General features: G+C 31.6%; 1 protein-coding gene and 2 non-coding genes across 3 annotated transcripts; all 3 read right to left on the reverse strand.

Annotated features, from left to right (window-relative positions):
• Window positions 1-1,316: 1,316 nt before the first annotated feature.
• LOC110096861 (40S ribosomal protein S13) lies at window positions 1,317-10,446 on the reverse strand. Its single transcript, XM_020822988.2, has 5 exons — window positions 10,314-10,446; window positions 10,139-10,211; window positions 9,918-10,056; window positions 9,599-9,785; window positions 1,317-1,694 (listed from the first exon to the last, which is right to left on the reverse strand). The coding sequence occupies exons 1-5, from the start codon at window positions 10,334-10,336 to the stop codon at window positions 1,661-1,663; spliced, it is 456 nt and encodes a 151-aa protein (XP_020678647.1). The 5' UTR covers window positions 10,337-10,446; the 3' UTR covers window positions 1,317-1,660.
• Window positions 3,542-3,629, reverse strand: LOC114579431. Its single transcript, XR_003700404.1, has one exon. It is a non-coding gene; the product is annotated as a small nucleolar RNA snoR27 (small nucleolar RNA).
• LOC114579430 lies at window positions 3,801-3,892 on the reverse strand. The gene has a single exon (XR_003700403.1). It is a non-coding gene; the product is annotated as a small nucleolar RNA snoR27 (small nucleolar RNA).
• Window positions 10,447-24,750: the final 14,304 nt, after the last annotated feature.

Below are 24,750 nucleotides of genomic sequence, written 5' to 3' on the forward strand. Positions count from 1 at the left end.
GTAATTTTTTTATTTATATTATCATCAAAATATGTGCCTAATCAAGGTAATTTTTTCATAACATAACAATATTCATACCATCTTTGAAATCCCTAGCGGTTAAAAAAGGTTATCTAGACTTCGACAAAGAAATTTAAAACCAGAGTAAATTTCCCCTATTTTTAGGACACCCCTCTGTAGTTCTATAAATTATCCAAACGTTCGACATTGGTCTGCCAACCACTGCTATTGAAATCTCGCATGAGTGCTAACTGTTATAATTTTCATTTAATATTAACTCAACCATATAAAATTGGACTCCAGCAAGTGGCACCAACTTTATTTCTAATCCACCAAACTAGCACCTTCCGCAACTAGTTAGTTGGCGCCACGCCAAGAAATACTGGGCAACAACAATCAACGAGCCTGGCCAAAGATCAACTCTTTAATTAATAATATTCTGCATATTGTCATTTGTCTTATCGAATAGACGGAATAGCCTATAATCAATCGCCAATTAATTAAACTTCTTTTATTGAATTAGACAGCACCATTTTTACATTGTAGTCGTCCACAAAGTTTGCTTATGAGCAAGTATTTTCAAACTAAGACTTCATTTGGCACAGTTTCTTATTGTTTGATAAAATAAATTTTTATACAAAAAAACTATTTTAAAACAAAGCAAAAAAACTATCCAAAATGAAGGTGAGAAAATCATCCTACATCAATTTATGAAGCTGTGGCATTAATATAATACTCCGCTTAATAAAATAAAAGCCTAATTTTACCATTACAGGCAAGACCTAGAATAGCAGAATAACATGTTCAGCATTCTATATGCATTTATAAAAATATGGATCATCTTCTGATTTTCTAGGAGGGTTCTTCATTCATTGAAAAACCCCAATTGGGCCGTTCTTATTGCATATGCAACATAAATACAAATCTTTGCACAAAGTCTACAAAGCACAAAAAATAATAATTAAAAATAATAATAACAAATAAGAAAAATGATTAAAAAAGTCTACAGAGCACAAACCAGCACCATCCGCAACTAGTCCACAAAGTCTGCCAATGAGCAAGTATTTTCAAACTAAATGACAAAATTATCCCACATCAGTTTATCAAGACTTTGGTTTCGATTTTTTTATTACTTCTTTAAATATTTTAAAAAAAAATAAATTTTTTATACAAAACTGTTTTAAAAAACAATAAAAAATATCTCAAACGAAACTTTAGTGCAGCTGTGGCATTAATACAATACTCTGCTTAATAAGATGAAAGACAAATTGTGCCATCACAGAACCAAAAAAATAGCAATAATAACGTGCACAGTAGTGTTTATAAGGGTTCGGTTCTTCATTTCATTGGCAAAACACAATTGGCCCGTCCTAATTGCAAATCTTTGCACTTTGCAGCTATTAGCACAGAACTGCTATGTTCGGCAAGAAAAAAGCGAACCAAATTACCAGAAGTGGCAATGTCATAGCAATCAACATAAAAATAAATATAATTGCAAATGAGACTACAGTTGCAGCAAATAGCATGCTCTAAAACAGACGCAACTAATAAATAGTCATATCCATTAATTTTCAAAGGCAGATGAAGGGAGCAGGAAAAAAAAAGAAGAAAAATGGCTGATTGGTTGATCCACGCAAGAATGGATTACACAAAAATGCTCCTAAGCCACAAGAGTACTTGCGGTTGTTGACTCGCTGCACAAAGAAAAAAAATTTGTTACGATCGGCAGCAATTTGAGAAGGAAACGAAACCATAGATCAGAAACAGAGGCGTTAAGACAAGCAAAATAACAGTATCAGGCTACATACTACTTTGGGAAAATAACATTTATTATATGCATATATCTCAAACAAATAAAAAACACAGTAGAATTCTAACTTCATCAGAAAAATTAATCATAACTGTCTTCAACTAGCAGACAACAGATTTTAGACCATACTGTATACCAATGGACTCCAAAGCTAAAATCACGAACTATATAGCCCTCAAAAAAAATTCTCATAGAACTCTAAGAAAAAGCATATCATAAACACAGCAGACACCATAAATGCATAGATTAAAAAAAAAGTTATGATACCGTAAATCCTGCAGTTCTTCAAAAAAATAATGCATTGTACAAGAGAAATGTTTATGCTAACTACAGGAAATTTATTTCATTTATGTTAATCTGGAAATAAACATGCCAAGTGTCTTTTTTTTATCTAGAATAGCTCAAAAGATTTTTTTTTTTTTTTACTTGTGTCAATGGGCAAAAAAAAATGACATGCATACAAGAGCTATTACTTATGTTCAAACACAAATTGATACGTCCAAGTATTTACCAATTTCAATCAGATAACATCAAGGATCAGCTTTAAGCCCATATCTTTTTGATGTAGTCATGAATATTATTACTAGACATTTGCAAGAGGATGTACCTTGATTTATGCTTTTTGCTGATGATATTCTTCTTATTGATAAGACTAGAGAAAGAGTTAATGAAAAACTTGGATTATGGAGATCAACCTTAGAGTCTATCATTTTTCATTTGAATATATCTAAAACTTATAAAGTGTAATTTTATTAGACATTGATATAGTAATGGAATTGTGAAATCGGGTGACCAAGCCATTAATAAGAGTGCATCTTTTAGATATTTCAGGTCTATTGTTCAAAAGAATGGTATAATAGATTGGGATATTAGTAATAGAATTCAAGTTGGATAGTTGAAGTGAATGAATGCATTAAGCCTACTGTTTGATAAAAAAGTTGCCCTCAAATTTAAGGGGGAATTTTATAAGATGGTGAGACCTACAATGCTTTATGGCATAGAATGTTGGCCATTAAGAGAAAAGCAAAAGAAATAAGTTATGTATTGCAGAGATAAGGATGCTCAGGTGGATTCATTACTTTACACTTAGAGAAAGAATGCTAAATGAATATATACGTGAAAACTTTGAATAGCTCCAATGAGAAATAAGATTAGAGAGTTGCCCTAAGACAGCTTGGTCACATAAAAAGTCAGCCTTCCAATGTCCTTGTTAGGAGTATACATATTAGATATGACCTAAGTTAAGAAAAGTCGAGATAAATCTAAAAATACATTATTAGAAAGTATTTAAAATGATCTTTTTTTATATAAATTTAAGCTAGAATTTGATTCTTAATAAGACAATCAAGAAAAAGGATGTGCATATGTGGGAACATTATAATAGCTTCCAGTAGTTTCACAAATTATAACACAATGTAAACAAATACCTACCAACAACAGAAATCTAGTCGAATAAGATAAAAAGCTTAACCTTCCACACAACAATTTATAAAGGAAAGGATTTTTTGTTTATCCCTTTTACAGATCAGTAGCAAAAAGAATAAATATCCTAATATTGGGGGAAAAAAAGGAATGTCAAGTAAAAGAATAATGCGATGAAAGCATAACCTAATGAGGACAACGCACTAGCACAATTCATACCAAAGCAAAACAGCTACATGGAAAAGGAATACCAAAAAAGTGCAAAGAATGAATAGACACGAAAAAGCCAAGTAAATAGGCATGTGTGTATATAGATCTCACTATATTGTAGTTGTCTTCAACCCACTATAGGTATTTCAGAAAGATAACAATTAAATGGTTGCATCATTGATCCAAACATCTCTAAAGGTTCAAATAATCAAATCAAAGAATATCAAAAAATGGCTAGGGTTGCGAAGGTCAAATAATAAAATGCAAAAAGAATGTACAAGGTTGAAAAATGAAATAAGAAGGAATACAAAAAATGAATAGAATAATCTTTAGACAATTAAAAGCCGAGTAGAATTTATTTGGATCTCAGAAATGTTGTAGTTGTCTTCAAGCCCTTCTTAGGTACTTCAGAAAGATAACGCAGTAATATGTTTGCATCATTGATCCAAACACCTCTAAAGCCAAATTTGATTTACCTTTCTACCTACATTGTGGAAGGGAAAAATGAACGCAAAACAGATGCGTACTATTTACAAGAAAAAATATGTTAAAAGAAAATTGTTCCACAATTTGCTTCAAAAAACTATCTTTATGTCAATAGTAAAAATTTATGGTCCATAGAAATCTTCTTCAAACAACCGAACTACTAGTATTATTCAGGATGACAAAAATGATAAATATATTAATTAGTAAAATAGGAAATGTTCTTGAGAGATTGTGAGCTCAGTATAGTCTCCAAGCACTGTAGCGCTGTTGAGATCATCTATAACTCTATAAGCATAACTCCATGAACATAATGCATAAAAAGATTGGGTGATGAATCAAAGAGCTCCTCAAGCACCCTTAAGGTCTACAGTTTTAGCACAATTACGATGACACAATGAATGTAGAACACAAGAAATTAAAATTTGAAGATTAAAGACCACTACTAAAGTAAAACTTCACTTCCTTTGGTTGTAAATATGAAAAACACAAATTAAACCCAAAATGAAAATGAAAAGATCAAATAGATTCAAAGCAACTACAGAGAAATTCGATCAACAAAAAATCAACAAGCACTTGATCATCTGCACGACATTTGAAATATTATTTGCAGCACATTTGACCAACATCATGACCTATGCAGCACTAGTAAAACATTTAGGAAGGTACAGAAACACCAATATGAAAAAAATTCAAGTACATGTTGGTACAAGGAGATATTTTACCTTAGAATTTGCTTATCACATGCACTACACTCGGAAAAAGCAAAAAAGAAAAAGGAAAGAAAAAACTTCATTGATCAGAAACTAAACAAAATTGCAAATCACAGGGTATCTGCTAGTAGATTTCTCATCCCTGAATTATAGACCTGATTGGCACAGAATCAGTCTAGTTCGGTTCCAAAATTTAAGTCTTGGTTGCATCCAACTATTCAAATTAACTTGGGATAAGTTACTTTTCGTTAAACTAAACCAGAGAAACCGTTAACCAAACTACAAATTCTATACAATAGTTATGCAAAATCCAAACAAGAAATTACAAACAACCAGCCCCAAATCTCATAATATCCTTAAATTTATAAATAAATCACCACTAAAGCTATACTCCCCTTAAAGGAATACATCCAATTATGCTATAGGAGCCCACAGTAGTAGCCACTAGTTTAGACGAATAGGATATAAAAGAGCCTATTACTAAAGAGTTTGCTATAATAAAGCCTGCATCAGATATGCCAGACTTAAGAAATTCAACTCAAAAAACTAAGATAGACATTCATCAAGCAAAACTGGATAAACTTTTCGCAAAAATAATCAAAAGTCATAATAAATAAGTTTATCACACCAATGCACTTGATATTTAAGGATTTGAGTACCATCTATAGCAAACAAAATTTCATATTCTATAATAGCATCAAGAACAAGCTACGCAGGTCTGTCTGGCAAAGTGTTGCATTTAAAATCACAAGGACATGAAAATAAAAAAATAACAACAAATGAGAACAAATTTATAATATTAGGTCAGAGCAAACATATTAAGGATTTAATTAGTATTAAAACTCCCTAGAATTTCTAATTTATAAACATTAATTCCATGCATGACACAACTTTAAACTGCAAGGCCTTTTTAGAATTAAATTTCTTGAAATTTTCTGCAGGAATCTATTCTGACTAAACACAATTATCTTTACCTCTAGCTTAAACTCCATGTATCTCCAATTAATATCAATAGAAAGCTTAGAATTGTCATAATTAATAATAAATATTTTATGAATATCTTCATGCAAGTTAAGCAAATCATATCAATACTCATATGCCAATGGTGCAAAACATAGCCCATAGCATAGCCCAACACCTATGATATTTGAAAAGAATAGCACAACAACGCAAAATAACTTGGTGTGCACGATAGCATATAGTGCTCATGGCATGCAGTATTATAATTCTTTTTATATTTTAAATCTTTTTAAGTTTATTGATTTATTTAGTCATCTGTTTACAAAGCTTCTTAGATATATTAAGATTCATGTCGTCAAGCCACTTATAACACCCATAGATTCTCATGAAGGATCACAATTCCAACATTTTAGTCCCCCATAGAAATGAGATTGCAAGAACTACAATCTACACCGATAATGACATGAGTTGTTAATCCTAAAAGCAATGATCATCTCATCATTAAGAAAACTCACAATCATCGTCTAGAGAAGTTGTGAATCACCCTATAATAAAAAATGTGGATTAAGTTGTGAATCACCCTAGAATAAAAAATGTGGGTTGTTTATCGGTTCAAAAGTTATCATCATCTTTGCATTAATTGGCGTGAATTGTTATCAATCACTTGATATAGAATACACGAGTATCTGATATCCAAAGACTGTGAGCAAATTAGTTCTAGAACCTAGAGGAAATTGAAAGCCTTCACGTTACAAAAAAGAGGCATGTTGTCGAATATCAAATAGACAAATGTGGGAATACCCTTTACTCTCCCTTCTCATTATTGCTTGACACCACATTCTGACGACACCTATGCACTTACTCATATATCTAGCAATTATTTATGCTTTTTCCTAGCTGCTACTACCATGCATAATCTCTTGTATGTACTTTATTTGCTATTTTTTAAATATATAAATTAGCTTATCTAATTTGGTTGATTGCTAACAATATTGTCTCACTATGTTGGTGCATTGAGTTTGATAATTGTTGCTTTGAATTTTCCAATTCAATTGACATTATCATGTATGTTAAAACAATATTGCATTCTATTCTTATTTGTCAATAGTAAATAATGCATCATAGCACAAAGATTTCATAGAGCCACAGAGCATGGTGCTGCACATTCTATTTTAAACATGGTAGAAACCATTAAAAATTATAGACAAATTATTAATAATTCATTGATATAAAATAATATTCTAAATCAAAAAACTATATCAATATTATCTTATATAAATAGAACATAAGAATGCTTTAATAAACATAAACATCTAAAAAATATAACTATATTAAAAAATAAGCTATCATAGTAATGAAAACAGCTAAATTAGACCAAACAAAAAACAGCGTATTTCTACTGCGAATCATTCCTAAAAGTTTGAAATTAACTTAAATTTTTAACTAATGAATGAAAACATGGAATAGTATGAATTAACACCCTTAAATAATAAGATTATAGTTCTGTTTCTTCAAATTAAATAAAAATGAAAGAGTTAATCAAATAAGAAATGCATAAAGCAAATAGAACACACCACACTGGCAATGTGTCTTGCACTATCAATAGAACAAATAGCATACACCTTTGTCACCCCACACCTTGCTACACAACTAACACATCGAGCCTCTCCATGTTCTGGGAGATAGCTCATGATACTGGTATATATAAATTTATTCATCTAACACTCATAGTGCCTTTAAGCACTGGGAATTCTTTTAATATATTGTTCATTATAGTAAATTACTAATGATTTTTAATGTTTTGCCACAATGCGTTATAGCTGCATAAGACATTTGTATTGTAATATCTTATTAAGTATTGCCTACTATGCAAATGAATATTACAATATAAGCAACAAAAATACTTAAATACTGATATGTGCCATAAGGAATACTAATAAAGACATCTAAATAATTCCTAGAAAATAAAATAATAAAGAAATTGAAGACAAGTAAATCATGCAATTATGACACACTACATAAACAGGCCTCTTTAAAAAAAATCAACACAAACAGTTCAAGTACAAAAAGATAAACTCCACAAGTTACATCCTTAGCATGCACCATTAATCATTTATGAAACTTTAAAATCGCATAGTTTATGTGCATATGCCATTGGTAGCTTGTGGTATGTTTCAGCCATTTTAATATACATACAACCCTATTAAAAGGCCCAAGATTGACATTCTTTGGTCAAACATTCCTTCTCATGTGAAAGCTAGACATAATTGTTTTATGAATACACTCAAAAGTTTTTCTTAAAATAATTTTTAAAGAAAAATTGCTTGCAAAAATTCAATTTTGATTTGTTCTATAGAACCTCTTACACAAGAAATATCACAAAATGCAAAATAAGTTGAGCTCCACGACTCTTTTTCCTTCTATTATTCTACTGGTTGCAAACTCCATAATGTATATCTTATGCACACACCATCGTATAATTTATGTGCATATTCCCATTAGCAGCATTTAGTATGTTTCAACTAGTTTGATGTCAAATCCAACCTATCAAAATGGCCAAGACTATCATTGTTTAGTCAACCATTCGTTCTCATGTGCAAGCTAGAGAATATAGCTTTTACAAACATACCCTCAAGGTTGTCTTAAAATAATTTATGAAGGGTTGCAAGCTATGATTCATTTTTGGCCGGCTTAGTTAAACCTCTTATAAGAGAAATATCACTAAATGCAAAATATGTGGTACTACTCAACTTTCTTTGTTTCCTTATGCAATACTATTAGTTGCAAGCTAAACTGGTCACCTAATTTTTTTTATTTCTTCTTTTTCAGCTGATTAAGATCTTATTAAAGCTATTAACAATAACTAGTAGGCATCATTTACCTGCCATGCCCGAGGATGTATTTTAAAGGATTGTATTATTTATGTTGTTGTAATTTTTTAGTATGTTTACTTGTTTTAATTACTTAATTGTGTCAAACAATCCATATTCATTTAAATAGAACTTTAAAGATACAAATTTTGGAAATCATATAATGAATAATAAATCAATCAGCAAGTGTGTGTAATAACATGTCAATAAGGATGAATATATGATAAAAAGGATCTTAAGAAAGATGCATATGAGATTACAACTAGCAATATCGAAACAAAGTGGTAAGTATGGAAGAAGCCTCCAAGGTTTAGCTTGAATTAAAAATAACATGGAAATTAAAAAAAAAAAGAGAACGCCAGCAATGATATCAGTGGATTTGAATGAAAAAGTTGTATGACACCAAATTGCCGCCCATAGCAACGTCTTCTATCCAAATCTTGAGGACAACATACGCTTTGTGGATTGCCTTGACAAAGAGCAACGCCACACAATCACCATAAAAAAGCTCCTACATCCCTCTCCTCTGTCAAAACAGCTCCATCAACCTTATTAATTCCCTAAACCACATAAAAAATTTTGCAGCAAAGTTTTCACAGTCGCTAGCCTATCCGACGACACACACAAGATAGGATAACAATGTTTATTTTGAAGTCAAGGTATCCCTATCAAGAACCCTAATAGGAACATTCATTCAAGATTTTTCTATTTTATTTAATTTTTTAAATATCTATAGGGAACCAAACATATTTTTTATTACATATTAAAAATAAAAATTAAAAAAATAATAATAACATAATAAAAATGATTCCCAAAAATCCCTTTACGACAATGGGATCATAAGCAATACAACTCAACATATAACAATAATTCCATGCAACGATTGCAATGATAGAAATGATTCAATGCTCACATGATTGAAGATTTTTTCTGCGACAATGAACTACAAGTTTCAAAAGTATTACAATTAATTCAACCAATTAACTACAAAATAGAGCAATAAGCAGAGAAATTGCAAAATAAAAATAATAGAGACTTCTTAAGAACTTTGAAATTGATCAAAGATAAAAACAAGTTTCACAAAATTAAGTTGGCAAAAAAATGAAACTCATCAAGAAACAGATACTGACTATTTCCAAACGGGTGGAAGTTTCTTAGTCCTCTTGTAGTAACGAGCCAGACGATGGACCCTGCTCTCCACAAGGATAAGCCGGAACTTTGAGTCCTTATCCTTGCGGTTCCTTTCCAAATGCTTCCTGATGGCAACGGCCTTCTTTATCAAATGATACAGATCTTCAGGAATCTCCGGTGCAAGACCTAGAGAAAATCACCAGAAAAACAAGAGAAAGAAATAAAAGGGGAATTTACATGACCACTACTTAAATCCTATGTATGATAAACAAGCTTCATAAATGAAAAAAAAAATAAATTATATAAATGAGGCTATACCGTGAGCTTTGAGAATCCTGAGAATCTTGCTTCCAGTCACACTCTTTACCTGAGCAATACCGTGAGAATCGCGTAGAATAACACCAATCTGTGAGGGCGTCAGCCCCTTCTTCGAAAACTTGCAAATGTTCTCCTCCACCTAAGCATCACGAGACTCATAAACACATATGATTCATTAAATGAGGTTGAATAGGCCGAAGCCAGATGCAGCAAGAACTTACATCCTGGGAAGAGGTTTTGAGCCAGCTCGGAGGAGTCCTCTTATAAGGTAAAGCCGAAGACGAAATACCCTTTCTGAGTAAGAAAAACGGATAATCAGATCAGTAACCGCTAGGGAAATGATAACAAGAAAGACAAAGGAAATGTAAAATTTTGACGCAAGGAAAGCAGGGATACCCCCGGCTATGCATACGACCCATGGCTGCGGAGGTAGACGGCGGCGAAAGTTTTAGGGTTTGTGTTAAGAATATATAGCAACGATGGCAGAACCCGAACTACCATAAATTCCGATGGTTTATTGCATTTAATGAAGGCGAAATGAATTGGGATTAGTTCTCGATAATTTTATCAGTGTTTTTTTAAAATAATTTTTAGGTAAAAAAAATTTAGTTAAAAAAAAATTATACTAAAATTTTATTTTAAAAAATAGTAATAAAATTGTCATAAATTAAGCCATATTTTAATTTCACTTGTTTTAAAGATAGATAAATAAAATTTTAAATTTAAAAATATTAAAAAAATTAATAGAATATTAAATTCTATTAAAAATTTTTGTTAATTAAAAAAACAATTCAAAAGTTTATCATTACAAGTAATTTTATCAAAGATCTTATTAAAGAAAAATTCAAATAAATAAAAAAAGAATATAGAAAAAAGATAAATGTATAGTAGAAAATTTTAAAAATAATATTTATTTGAACATGATTGTAAAATTTAAAATAAAAAATAAATTTTTATTACATCAAGCTAAGCCATAGTATATAAGGAATTAATCATGATTAATTCCAAAATAATATGACATTCAAGATATATATTAATGAGAAGAAGTTCATTTTAGATTATCTAATTTTTTTTGCAAGAGAGAATAACCTTTATAATAGTATTAATCATATTTGAAATATCGTGTTCCTCAAGGGAACTAAAATACACATGATGCGGGCTAGAATATTCGCTGCAATAAAGTAGAAAAATTGTGTCTTAATATTGTACCAGTATGCATCTATAATTATTCTTCATCCATGTTACACATTCTAGAAGATGTTTTTAAACATCAATGTGTTGGATGCAGACAAGCTGATGAACTGGTGAGTTCTCATTTCTTTTTTATTTTTCTTTTTACACCTTTATAATGATATGTCCATTACACTCTTTCTTATTATTTTAGTTAGTGAAATGTATGGATCTTGAAATTGAATTGATTAAAGACTTGAATGACTAGAACAAGGAGTTTGTGAAGTCAAGTATATTCAAAGAGAGTATAAGAGGAAGTATGATGGTATGATCAAGAAGATGAAAATAGTAGAGGAGCAGCTGGCAAAGTGTGGGGCAGAGTTAGCTGGTATAGTAACTTCAATCTCTTTGCATAATTAATAGATATATGGCATTCATATTGAATTGGTGGATGCACAAACAATAATTAATTAGCATGTGAAAGATCATTAGATCCATAAGTAGAAGATAGCAATCCTTGAAGGTGATCATAAGAGCTAGCATAGTCTACTATATGATAAAGAAATTGTTTTATTCAAGACTAAGTTCAAATAAAAAATATCAACTCTTAAAGTCATAGAAGAATTCAAGAGGTTTGTAGTCTTCAAGATGATAATTCATGATCATATTCAGGAAGCTCGCGATCACATATATGATGTGGAGGTGAAGGCCTTGGAACGGGAATATACAGAGGAAAGCTTTATCTGAGAATTTTTGAAAGGAGTGCTCCTAGTGCAATGCAAGACTGGAGCTGAAGTTAAGGGGTTGACACTTAGCCAGGCTTCTGATGATTCTTCTTAAGTTTTCAATATGATGAAATTGAAAGTGAGATGCATAAAGTCTTTGCTCTTGAGGACGATCATGTTGTGTTTATGCAATATTTCTTTATTGTTGGTTGTATCACTTTTTTATTATTATTATTAGTATTGCATGTATTAGAAGTTGATGTTCTTATATGATGTATGTAACATATTAAGGAATATAATAAGGAATTGTTATATATATATATATTAAGCTTATTAAATTTTATTTCAATTTGAATGATAAAAAGTATTTTAGTGAAATCATTTAGCTTAAGGGAATATGAGAGATATCCTTATAAGATGTTTTGACCTATCTGAGATTGTTAGTCAAGCATTGTTTGATGATAATAACATATGTAAAAGAGGTAAGATCAAATTACCCTAGAACTAATCATCCAGTGATTGAGATACAATGAAGATTATATATTTCTCAAATCATGAATAAAGAGATTATATTTGTTATTAGCTTTTAATTATCATTTTTAATCTATTTAAAGAAGAAGATAATATCATAAAGGACGAAACAACATATCACTGTATTATATAAGCCAATACAATAGTTCCCTAATATGACTTAGGGATATTAGTGTTACATCATACTTAACATAGAAGAGATATATACAGGGATTACACAATAACTTGGAAGAAAATACATAACATAAGATAAGTAGTATTATAAACATCTAGTGATAATACTTGCGAATGTTTCAACTTTCCAAGTCCAAGGGAGTGTTTTTTCCAATGATATCCTTTAGTTTGAAGGTGTTGGGGTTGACTATAGCTGCCACCAAATAAGGACCCTCTTATGAAAGTCTAAATAGGTTGTTAGACCTAAAAAAAGTGTTCCAAGACTAACCAAGAGGGAGAAGTGAATTAGTTATTTAAAAATTTCTTGGAATTTTTGTAAACCATTTCTAAAAAATTAATCTCTGATCCTTAAAATATATAGTTATTTGAAAATGATTTTCACAAAAGTTTTTTTAACCATAAAATACTAAAGTGCTTAAAATAAAAATACAGAAAATAAAAGAGAATAAAAGAACACTAAATTTTATTATGGTTCGGACCAACTAGACCTATGTCCACTCCTTAAAAATTCCTTCAGGTATTACACTAAACAATAGTGACTATCTTTTTGCTCCCACAATAATGCGGAGAAGCCCTTGAAAGTTCGTTAGGGATGTTAGACCTCTTATTAACTAGTCCTAAGGCTAACTAAATGGGGTGAATCAGTATTTTAAATAAAAACTTTCAGCAATCAAAACACAAACCAAGATTCACCACAAAAATTAAAGTGCGGAAATTAAAAGCGAAAATGATAAAGGAAAGAACACACTGGATTTATAGTGGTTCGATCAAACCTTGACCTACGTCCACTCCTCGGAGGCACCCTTCAAGTATTGCACTAAACTCAGTGTCTCTCCTTTAGCCCCCACAGCTAGGCGGAGAAGCCCTTACAAAATCACTTCTACCTTCCCTGGTGCGGCGGAGTAACCGGGTCCTTTGAATTCAAAGAGATCTTCTTCTTCCTAGAACTTCCCTCAAGAAAAGCCTTGAGTCCGATGGTACTAAGGTGCAAGCTTACCGTAGCAACCGTGTGGAATCCCCCTCCACACTCCCTTGAAACCCCCTCTAATGATCTTCTCCCTCTCTCAAACTTCACCATTTCCTCTCTCCCTTTCAAGCTCTCTCTTCAAGTTCCCTCCAAAAAAACGAAGCTATAATGACTGCTAAAGACACTCTTCATGAGAAATAAAGAGGTCTTTAAATAGATTTGCAAAACTAACATTATCGTCCATGCCAATATGAATATCGGCATGGCCGATCAGCATAAATTTTGCTCAATCAGCCCGGTCGATTTGGGACAATTAGATAATTTTTTAAGTCATATCATCCTGGCCGATTTTGCGATCGGCCCGGCCGATGTGATCGTGCAATTAGTAATTGCTTTCTTTAAATACTAGATTAATTTAAAAAAAATTATGCTGTATCGGCCAGGCCGATGCCCGGGACGATGTCCAAAAATAAGTAATACCTAAATAGACATGGCAGCTGATTCTTTCTGATTTGAGCCTATCATCCTGGCCGATATAAAATCGTTCAGGACGATGTGTTTAATAATGGCTGCCTTAATAAGGATGCCATAATTAGGATTTTTATTTTTGAACCGATCATCCAAGCTGATATAAATATCGTCCCTGATGATGTTATCAAAAATAGTAAACTATAGAAAATAATCAGAAATTCTCCCAAAGTGTGTGTGCGCAAGGTTACTTATCATCAGGAACCACATTGTTTACAATAGACTCAAAAAAGAGAACAAATACAAATTGACTCAAACTTAATCTACCCAATCTTGAGCTAGCTTAAGTTGCACTCGATCTTGTGGACCTAAAAAGTTAATAGGCAAGGAAGTCGTAGAAAATCAAGAATGTTTGCTATGATCAAAATTTTAATCCATGAAAACAGATCTGCAATAATATCCCCCTTTTTTATAATGGCAAACATTACTGGTTGAATTTTCAAAAATGAAAAGATTTTCTCCTAATCTCCCCTTTACTAAAATAAAACTTTTAAAAATAGGGAAATGAAAAGATTTTCTCATAATCATAATCTCTAAAATATATAAAAAGTTACGCGGTAAAAGTTTTAACTATGTAAAGTTATCCATATTTTTCACTAACGAATACAAAATTTTAAGCAAAAAAGTTGTCAAAAACTATGCATTTTTAAAAATTGAGATAAGAATAATGTGACTTATCTTGAGATGAACAAGTTTCCCAACTAAACTGATGGACAAAAATGGCCTGAAGTCCACCAAAATTAGTGTTTTCTCTTTCTTTCTATGCCTTTTTTTCTCTAACTCCCTTAGCCGTTCTTTGTTAATCATTTTGCCATATATATAAAAAAGGAATTTAAAAAAGTGGATGAGTGGAATAAGATTTTTTATTTAAATATTATGTATTCTAATTATTTAAATTTAAAATATTAATTTGTTATAAAATATTTTATATCTTTAAATCCAAAAATCTAAAAATTATAAAAAAAAAATTATTGATTATCTAATCATATCCGAAACATTATGGTTAAATCAATTTACAAAACAAACACCTGATGGTCCTAAAACCTCACATGTACTGACAGATGCTGATTTCTTAAGAAATTTTGACATTGCCCAAAATTATGAAAAATTTATAGAAGCTAAAATACATCATTATGATTAGGACTTCTCTAGATCAAAAAAAAAAAAAATTTGAAAAATTTATGGGTTTTGCAATCTACCCACCTTAAAAAGATGTCATCTTTGACATTCTCAAAGCACAATGAGTCAGATTAAACCTGGATAGAGCTGCCTCATATCAGATTCCTTCTCCCATGTAGCATCTCTAGCAGTTTTATGCTTCCACTACACTTTGACCATAGGAATTATTTTGCTTCTCAATTTTCTCACATTATATGCCAAAATCCTTTCGAATTCTTCCTTATACTATAGATTCAAAGAAACCTCAACATCATTAGAAGATAATCTCTTTCAAGAATCAAACACCCACTTTATACATGAAATAAATTATATATATCAGACATATAATTATGTAATAATAATATGTAAATAGACGTACAAATCCGCTCAATGATATCAAAAAGTCCAATATACCTTAGATTGAGCTTGCTAATTCTTCCAAATATATTAACATTTCATAGGGCTAACTTTAACATAAACTGGGTCACCAATATGAAACTCAACCAACATATGCTTTTGATTATAATGCTTCTTTTTCCTATCCTATACAGATTTCAACCTCTCTCTAATCAAATTGATATTTGTAATAGTATCATCCACAAAGGCTAAACATATCACCTGTCTATCTCCCACCTCTGTCAAAGTCAAAGGACTCCTATATTTTTTATTATATAGAGCTTCATAAGAAGCCATGTCTATATTGGTATAATAATTATTATTATATGCAAACTCTATCAATGAGAAATGATCCTCCCAACTGCCCCCAAAATCTAAAACACATAATCTTATAAGATCCACCAGTACCTAAATAGTCCTTTTAGACTATCAATCTGAATGCATATGAAAAGTCGTACTAAAATGCAACTTTATACCCAGTCCATGTTGAATACCTATCCATAATCTAGAGGAAAATCGATCTTCACGATCAAATACTATCACCTTTGACACATCATGCAACCTAATAATATCTTTAATATATATTTATGCTAACCTGTCCACCATATTTTTCTATCGAATCAGAATGAAATGGGTAGATTTTGTTATTCAATCAATAATAACTTAAATGACATCATTCCCCTACCTCTATCTGGGAAAAATCATAGAAAAATCCATTGTTACCTCTTCGCATTTCCACTCTGGATTAACTAACCACTGTAGAAGACCTCCCGATCACTGATACTCTGCCTTCACTAGCTGACAGGCCTTACACTTCAACACAAAATATGCTATCCTTCTTCAATCCAAGCTACCAAAACATACCCTTGAGATCTCCATACATCTTGCTACTTTTTGGGTGAAAAGTATAGCCTGAATAATGAGCCTCGTGTAGAATTTTTTGCCTCAAATCTCTAAAAATAGGAACCCAAAGTCTATCCTTACAAAAAAAAATGAGACCATAATCAGAAACTCGTAGTTCAAATTTCTTATCAGATCTAATATGATCAATCAACTTTGGATATTTTGCATCTAATTTTTTAGCTTCATGAATATTTGCTTTTAACGAAGGCTAAATGATCAACTAAGTCACTATACAAGAATCCTAATCAGTAGAAGAAATCATATTCAATTATAATATCTTCATATCTCATATTAAATACTCATCAGAAGTGAGTTGCATACATGATAATCTAGAAGACTTCCTGGTCAGGGCATCTGCCACCACATTAGCCTTACCATATTGATATTGAATTGTCATATCATAATCTTAATTAACTCAAGCCATCTTCATTGCCTCAAATTTAGATCCTTATGAGTGAATATAAACTTCAATCTCTGATTATCAATAAAAATCTCACACCTCACACCATATAAATAATGCTCCAAATCTTCAAAGCAAATAAAATAGTAGCTAACTCTAGATTATGTGTTAAATACTTCCGTTCATGTGGCTTCAATTGTCTTAAAGCATAAGCTATCATCCTACCATGTTGTATTAAAACACACCCCAAACCTCTTATTGAAGCATCACTAAATACCTAAAATCCTTCTATATTAGAGGGAAGAACCAAAACTAGAACAAAAGTTAAATAATCCTTGAATATCTAAAAATTAGCCTCGCACTCTAGTGTCCAAATAAAAGCTATTGACTTCTGAGTCAGACACATCAGAGGTGCAGAAATATGAGAAAACTTAATCACAAACTTCTTGTAATATCTAGCCATACCCAAAAAATTATGTATCTTGAACACAGTAGTAGGCCTCAGCCAATTAATGACTACTTGAACTTTATGGGGATCAACAAAGATACCATCACCACTTAACATATATCCAAAAAAAGAAATACTCATTAGATATATGGCGTGATCTTCCTCAGAAGCAAAATATATCAAAATGTCGTCTATGAAAATAATCAAAAATTGATATAGATAATATTTGAATACTTTGTTCATCAGATCTATAAAAACAGTTGGTGCATTAGTCACCCTAAATAGTATAACCAAAAACTCATAGTGTCTGTATCGAGTACTAAAAGCTGTCTTCATCATATCATCTTCTCTCACCTTCACTTGATATTAACCAGATCACAAATCAATCTTTAAGAATACAGAAGATCTAGCAAGCTGATCAAATATATCATTAATCTATAATAATGAATATTTATTTGTGATAGTGACTTTATTCAACTCCCTGTAGTTAATACACATATGTATCAAACCAACCTTTTTCTTCACAAATAGAATAGGTGCTCCCTAGGGAGAAATAATGGGATGAACAAATCCCCTGTCAACCAACACCTGAAGCTGAACCTTTAACTCTTAAAGCTCATTTGGTGCCATCCTATTCGGAGCTTTAAATATTGGGGCCATACCAAAAACTATATAAATACAAAACTCTAAGTCTCTATGTGGATGCAAACTATTAACTCAATAAGAAATACATTTGAAAAATTTTATACTATCGGGATATCAAAAGGAGAACCATTATACATACACCTAACCCAGACTGATGCCAGAAATATCATACAACCCTTCTTCTACAATATATCTCCTTCCACCGTAGAAATCAAATAGGATAAAGCATCTCTAATACCCTGAAATACACAACTTTCACTGCCTATAAATAACTTAACTTACTTTTTAAAGCAATCAATTTGAGCCCCATACTGACTCAACCAATTCATACCAAAATAACATCATATAAGAAAATGGGTAATAAAATTAAACTCAATTTCATCTTATTATCAGAAATCACAATATCACATAAATAAAATCTAATGGCTATCATACTATCTCTAATCGGTGCAATAATAGAAAGAAAAATAGGTAGTGCAATTGAGGCCAAGTGTATTAAATCAAGAAAATGCTCAAAAATAAAGGAATGACTAGCTCTAGAATTATATAAAATATGATATAGATGCTCAAAAATATAAATAATACCTTTCATAACATCTAGAGCATCATGGGCTTCCTACTGATTCAAATTATATATGTGTGGCTACACTGGAGCTAGAGCTACATAACTACTAGGCTCTCTCTGACCACTAGTAGCTGGTCTCCTTGCCACTAAACCTGAACCACTAGCTCTACTAGATGGTCCCTTAGAAAAAGTTTAGAGAGGAACTTCCCTCAGTCTCTCTACTGGACTAATAAAGCTCTATAATATAGACTCAAAATGTTGATCAAATCCTGCATATGAACACTCTGCTACCTGATGCCCTATTTGATCGCATCTAAAGCATTGTTCAGTCATCTTATAACAATGACCAAAATGATGTTGACCATAACTCTAGAACAAAAGTGCCTCACTAACAGAACCAGAATTGACTATACTACCACTATAGAGACTACCGTAGATGCTGACTATCTACCTCTCATGGAATTTCCAAGTGTAAATCTGCTCTTTTTCCCAAAAAGCCACTACCAAAAGTCTCACCACTGAACCTCTTCCTACTAGTAGTCCACCACTATTGAGTAGTCATTAGGTCATTCTCTATCATATGAGCTCTCTCCATAAGCTCAGAAAAATAAAAAATGCAAAATGGAACTAAAGGCTAAATGAAACTATCCTAAAGTCCTCTTAAAAACATGTAGCACTTCTTTATGGGTGTGCTAACTAACTGTGGAGCATATCTAGCCAAAGTAGTGAACTTTGCCTCATACTACATAACTATCATGCTCCTCTAAATAAGCCTCAAAAAAGTCTCATACATTTATTATCATGTATAAGGGGGGGTACAAACCAGGTTCTAAACACATCAAAGAACTCCTCCCAAGTAATTAGAGAGTTAAATCTCCCTTAAAATTTCTTCTCCTGTTGGCCCATCCATTAGCACTCTACCTCATCATCTAAAAGAAAAATTACCTATGATACTTTCCTCTAAGGAGGACACTGCATACCATAAAATATCTTTTTAAGTCTCCTCAACAAGTCCTCTACTACTCTGGGCTCAATAGTACCCTCAAATCTCATAAGCTTCAATCTCAGAAATATTTGTAGATGTTTTTCTACCTCTTCAAATCTAATAATAGGAACCTTGCTCTATGCCTCACCCTTCATCTGGACTATCAAAGTAGTAAACTATGGAATTATATCTGAACCAACTGTCAGGTAAGTACTATATATAAGAACTTTATGACTAGTACTCTGTCTATCTATCATATTTGGGTCTGGTGGATCCATGATCATATATAATATACAACTAAACATACATGTACATGAAATAAAAATAATGAACACCTAAACAGACTTGAAACTACACCACTAAACTTATAGATTAATACTTATAGCTTTATTTTACGGTCCAATTCTAAAACTATTACTCTAATACCACAAAAGCATGTTGCAACCCAACACGACCAAGATAGGTCCTATTGCATTGAGCTATGACAAGCAAATCCCTAGATCTAGTTTTAGAATTATTTTATATTTTTTGTTAATATTCAATAAAATAACATATAGATTATAGAGCTACTAAAACATCCAAATACTGATAATAAACTCATCCACCAGGTTTTTTTTATTTCATCAAAATAAATATCTACACTATAGTACATGGCTTTAGGCAAGAGCTATATTAGTGAAAATTTAACTAGCCACTATTATACAAAAATTAAAATAGTAAAATACATATGACCTTAAATTCAATCCTGAATTGTTAGTCCATAATCTTATTCCTCTTTCTAGATTCTGAAAATCAGAAGTAAAATCATAGTGAGCTATAATAGCTCATCAAGTCATATAAACCAATCTAAATTTTTAAATATTTTGTTAATATCTTACTGAATATTTAAAAGCAATTTAAATAAATCACTAAACTAAGAATCTCTTAATTGAAAAATGTAATAAATACATAATAGTTACTATCTTATTTAAATAGCATTATTGAACTAAAATTTTTTGAAATTCATATTACAGAGTAGTTCATATCACATTTCTTGGACCTAGATAGAATCTCAAATGATTCTGGCCCCTTATGACTCCCTTTTTATTTGTGCTTATAGTACCTGAATATATCACATATTCATGTCTTAGACAAAATCTTAAAGGATTCTGGCCCCTTATAACTCTCAGTAATTTCCTTACACAAATAGAATCTCAAAATATTCTGGCCCGATATGGCTCCCAAGAGATATAATTTAATCACATATGCATATATATATCATTACAATAAAATAATTAAATAGTAATTGGGCTTGTATCAAAATTTCACTGTGTTGTATAATGATAGACAGCATAAAATTCAATTAGGCAAAATATACATTTTCAAAAAATTATCAAATTCCTATGGATTATATAAAATGATATTTTAATACTTTTTTGTACTACACTATTTTTTAGCATCTAGATGATTTTTTATTTAATAAAAACCTCATAAATTTCAAACCCCCCATTGTAAAATTTATAGAAAATATTCAAAATGTGTATAATCATAATATTTATAACATATAAAAAATTATGCAATGAAAGTTTTACCAGTGGAAAGTAATCCATGTTTTTTGTTAATGGATACAAAATTTTAATGGAAAAATTTGTCAAAAACTACACATTTTTTTTTAAATTGAAATGGACATAATGTGACTTATCTTGAAATGAGCAAGTTTTCCAACAGAGCCGGTGGGCAAAAATGGCCTGAAATAGACCAAAACTAGAGTTTTATCTTTCTTTCACTTCCTTTTTCTCTAAATTCCTTAGTCATTCTTTGTTAAGCATTTTGCCATATATATAAAAAAGAAATTTAATAAAGTGGATAAGTGGAATTAGATTTTTTATTAAAATATTAATTATTCTAATTATTTAATATTAAAATATTAAGTTAATACAAAATATTTTATATCTTTAATCCAAAAATACAAAAATTACAAAAAAAATTTATAAATTAGCTAATCATATCCAAAATATTATGGTGAAATTGGTTTGCATAACATACACACGTGATGGTCCTAAAAAATCTACTTGTTTTGATAGGTGTTGGTTTCTTAAGAAATTTTGATAGTGACCAAAATTATGAAAAAATTAGGGAATCTAAAATACAATATTAAATGTTCTAGTGAAGACAGATTGTGATTTAGACTTCTCTAGGTCAACAACAAAAATTTAAAAAAAATTAAGGGTTTTAAACTAGAACGCCTGCTGAATCAATTTTTGATTAGTTCGGTTCAACGAGTCAGTTCAATAAAGTTTTTAAAACCATGACTAAAACAAATATAACTCTTTAAAATTTGCTTAATAAGATTTTTTAAAAAAATAGTAAAACTTAAACTCAAATTAAAATATCCCTTGGCTTACAACCAACAAATAATTTTAAATCTAAATAACTCAAACATTAAACCCATTTGGTAGACCACTGAATAGCTTTAGGCTAGGTCAGTAGTATGTTTGGTGTGATGCAGGTACCATTGCTTAAAGGGTATCTTTGGTGTGTTTATTTATTTTTAGTACCTGGATGTCATGACATGCATATTTACTTTTGTGTTGGTGTACTTTAGCTTTTAAATTATATACATATGCACCACATTCATACATGCATATATATTTATGTTATCTTTTCTTTGTTGCAAAAAAAAAAGTAGAATGTATATATGCTTGCTTGTAAAAGTGAAAGAGAGCAAAGTAGAATGTAACAAGGTGCAAATGTATATGTATAAGATGAAAAATAAATATAAAGTGTCTAAAATGCTACTAGATCGCATTTTATACATTCATAGAGCTATAAAGGCTAAATATGATTGCTTATACATACTTATAGGGCTCCAAAATATTATCTCTTCAACTTAGTAGGATGTTCTCTTAAGAAAAAACCGCATTTAGATATATTTCATTCATAGGTATTGGAATCCAAGCATGTTATGATGGAGCTTTGCCACCTTACTTTCTTATAGACCCTGGGTTATATTTATATTTTCAAATAGATGAATAAAATAATTTCTTTATGTACTTGCTTCATGTATCATAATACATGGTGCTAGCTAGACCTTTTTACATGTCGTACAATCTTGATTAAATTCTCTGAATCAAATATCTTTGATTTCTTATGATAATGTCATCCTATCTTACATTCATAAGGTGGTTGATTGTGTTTAGGATGTTAGCTAATAGCTTACTCCAGATAAGTATAAGCCTAGATCATATACCCTTCAGTGTGTCTTTTTGACTCTTGATAAATTCTAATTTTCTAATTTCTCTTAGGACAGTAAATTAATCTTTGATCTTCTAAAAAAATTTTAATTAAATCTACATACATTTAAAAGAATCTAAGCCCCACTAAAGATAAAGAGATTAAATTATCCCCTTTGGATTAGAATAACTTAGGAACTTCACTATGCACCTAACTAAGAAGAAACAAAATAACATCCCTAATCGAGAGTATGCTTAGGCCAAGTCCTAAGATGTAATTCCCTATAGGAAACTGACACCCACATCAAATAAAACTCATTCAAGCTGATGTATCGAGTGAAAAAAAATCTCATGATTATCGAGTCATATTTATTATTATACATCAAGAAATGTAAGTGAAAGACACTATTCTCCATTGATAATCATTGTATGATTATATCTACTTTTTTATTGACCTTCTTGTGTAGAGTGTATAGGACTCTGACTATTTTATCTTATAAGATAGTGCGATCATACCCTTTGTATTTTGACCCTTGCCAATAGTTTTCTTTTGGAGACCCACATAATTTAGCAATTATAAAAATTTGAGTTTGATTCAAATTTGTGTGTTGGGAATTACACACATGTTACTGAAGCATTACATCAAATGGCTATTGTGCATGAAACACCTATAATACCATGAGAGGAAAAATTGATTTATGATTTTGATAAATTCCACCGTGAAGACATCAACTTTGATATTGATGTAGAATGTAAGACAATAGTGAAGTTGATGAGTTTCATAATAGACTTCAAGTGAATGTTAATCCAAAGGGAGTTGATGAGGTCAAGAATCTCACAAGGATTGTGCAAGCTTAGTTTTGAAGGCTTGAAGGAGGAGAGAGAGAGAGAGAGAGAGAGAGAGAGAGAGAGAGAGAGAGAGAGAGAGAGAGAGACTCTCTCTCTATTTTGAGATCTCGCCGGTGGGATTGGATCGTGAAGCCTCTTGGGTTATCGTGGGGGGTGATCGTGGGACACCCTCCTATCATCCCACGAGAAGCGGCAGAGGGGGGTCGCTGATGATGGGAGAAATCTGGCTGCTATGGCTATTTTAAGAGACGGAGGGAGGATTGTTTCGGGAGATGAGATTGGTAATAGTGGAGGGAGTTTTGGTGATAGGAAGTTTTCATTTGGAGGCTCTCGAGGTTTGGCGGAGATTCGGGCTGAGGGAAGCCGCTTCTTGATCCGTTCGGGCACCTATCAAAGCTGGGGGAGCTAGATCTGTAGCTTCCGATTGTTGACCTGTACTGAGTGGAAAAACAAAAAAAATAAAAAAAAAAATCAAAATAAATGCCATACCTACTCTGCCAAAACCCACGTTGCTCCCCACGTCGCAGGCAGTTCACATGTCGCTCGCACGACCAAGGTCGTTTCCTCGCACGACATCGCGTCGTTAAAAGGCCGCAAGAAACGAAGCCTCAGGCTCTCTTTCTCTCACCTGAGCTCTCTCACTCGCTCCCGCTCTCTCCCGCGAGCTCTCCTCTTCCTGTCGCTACTCCGACTCCTTCGTGGTTGATCGACTCTGTTTCCCCTTCGACGAGTCCCTTCCCGTCGGATAGGAAGTCCGACCTTTTGATCAAAGGCAAAACGGGAGCTCGTTGGTTCCCTCTCTCCCTTCACGTGATTCTTCGGCTCCTTAGCGCTTGTCAACTCTGCCCCTTTAGCGACTTTCCTTCCTGCTTGGTCGGAAGTTGCGGCATTTGATCGGAAGCAAGCACGGGAACTCGCTTGCTATGAAGGTGACTATCTACCTCACGCGCTTCTCGGCCAAATCCCGTCAATCCGCCGAACTAAGGGATTTTTCTTTTTTTATTATTATATAAATAATATATTTTTTAATTATAATTATATTAATTAAATATAATTAGTTAAAATTATTATTAATTAATCATAATTTATAAGTTAATTATCATTAATTATTATTAGTTATTTATATTTTATTAGAATTAATTAATATCAATTAAGTTATAATTAATTTTTTAAAATT

The sequence above is a fragment of the Dendrobium catenatum genome, unplaced genomic scaffold (genome assembly GCF_001605985.2).
Source record: "Dendrobium catenatum unplaced genomic scaffold, ASM160598v2 fragScaff_scaffold_387, whole genome shotgun sequence".
In the NCBI taxonomy this organism is placed as follows: domain Eukaryota; kingdom Viridiplantae; phylum Streptophyta; class Magnoliopsida; order Asparagales; family Orchidaceae; genus Dendrobium; species Dendrobium catenatum.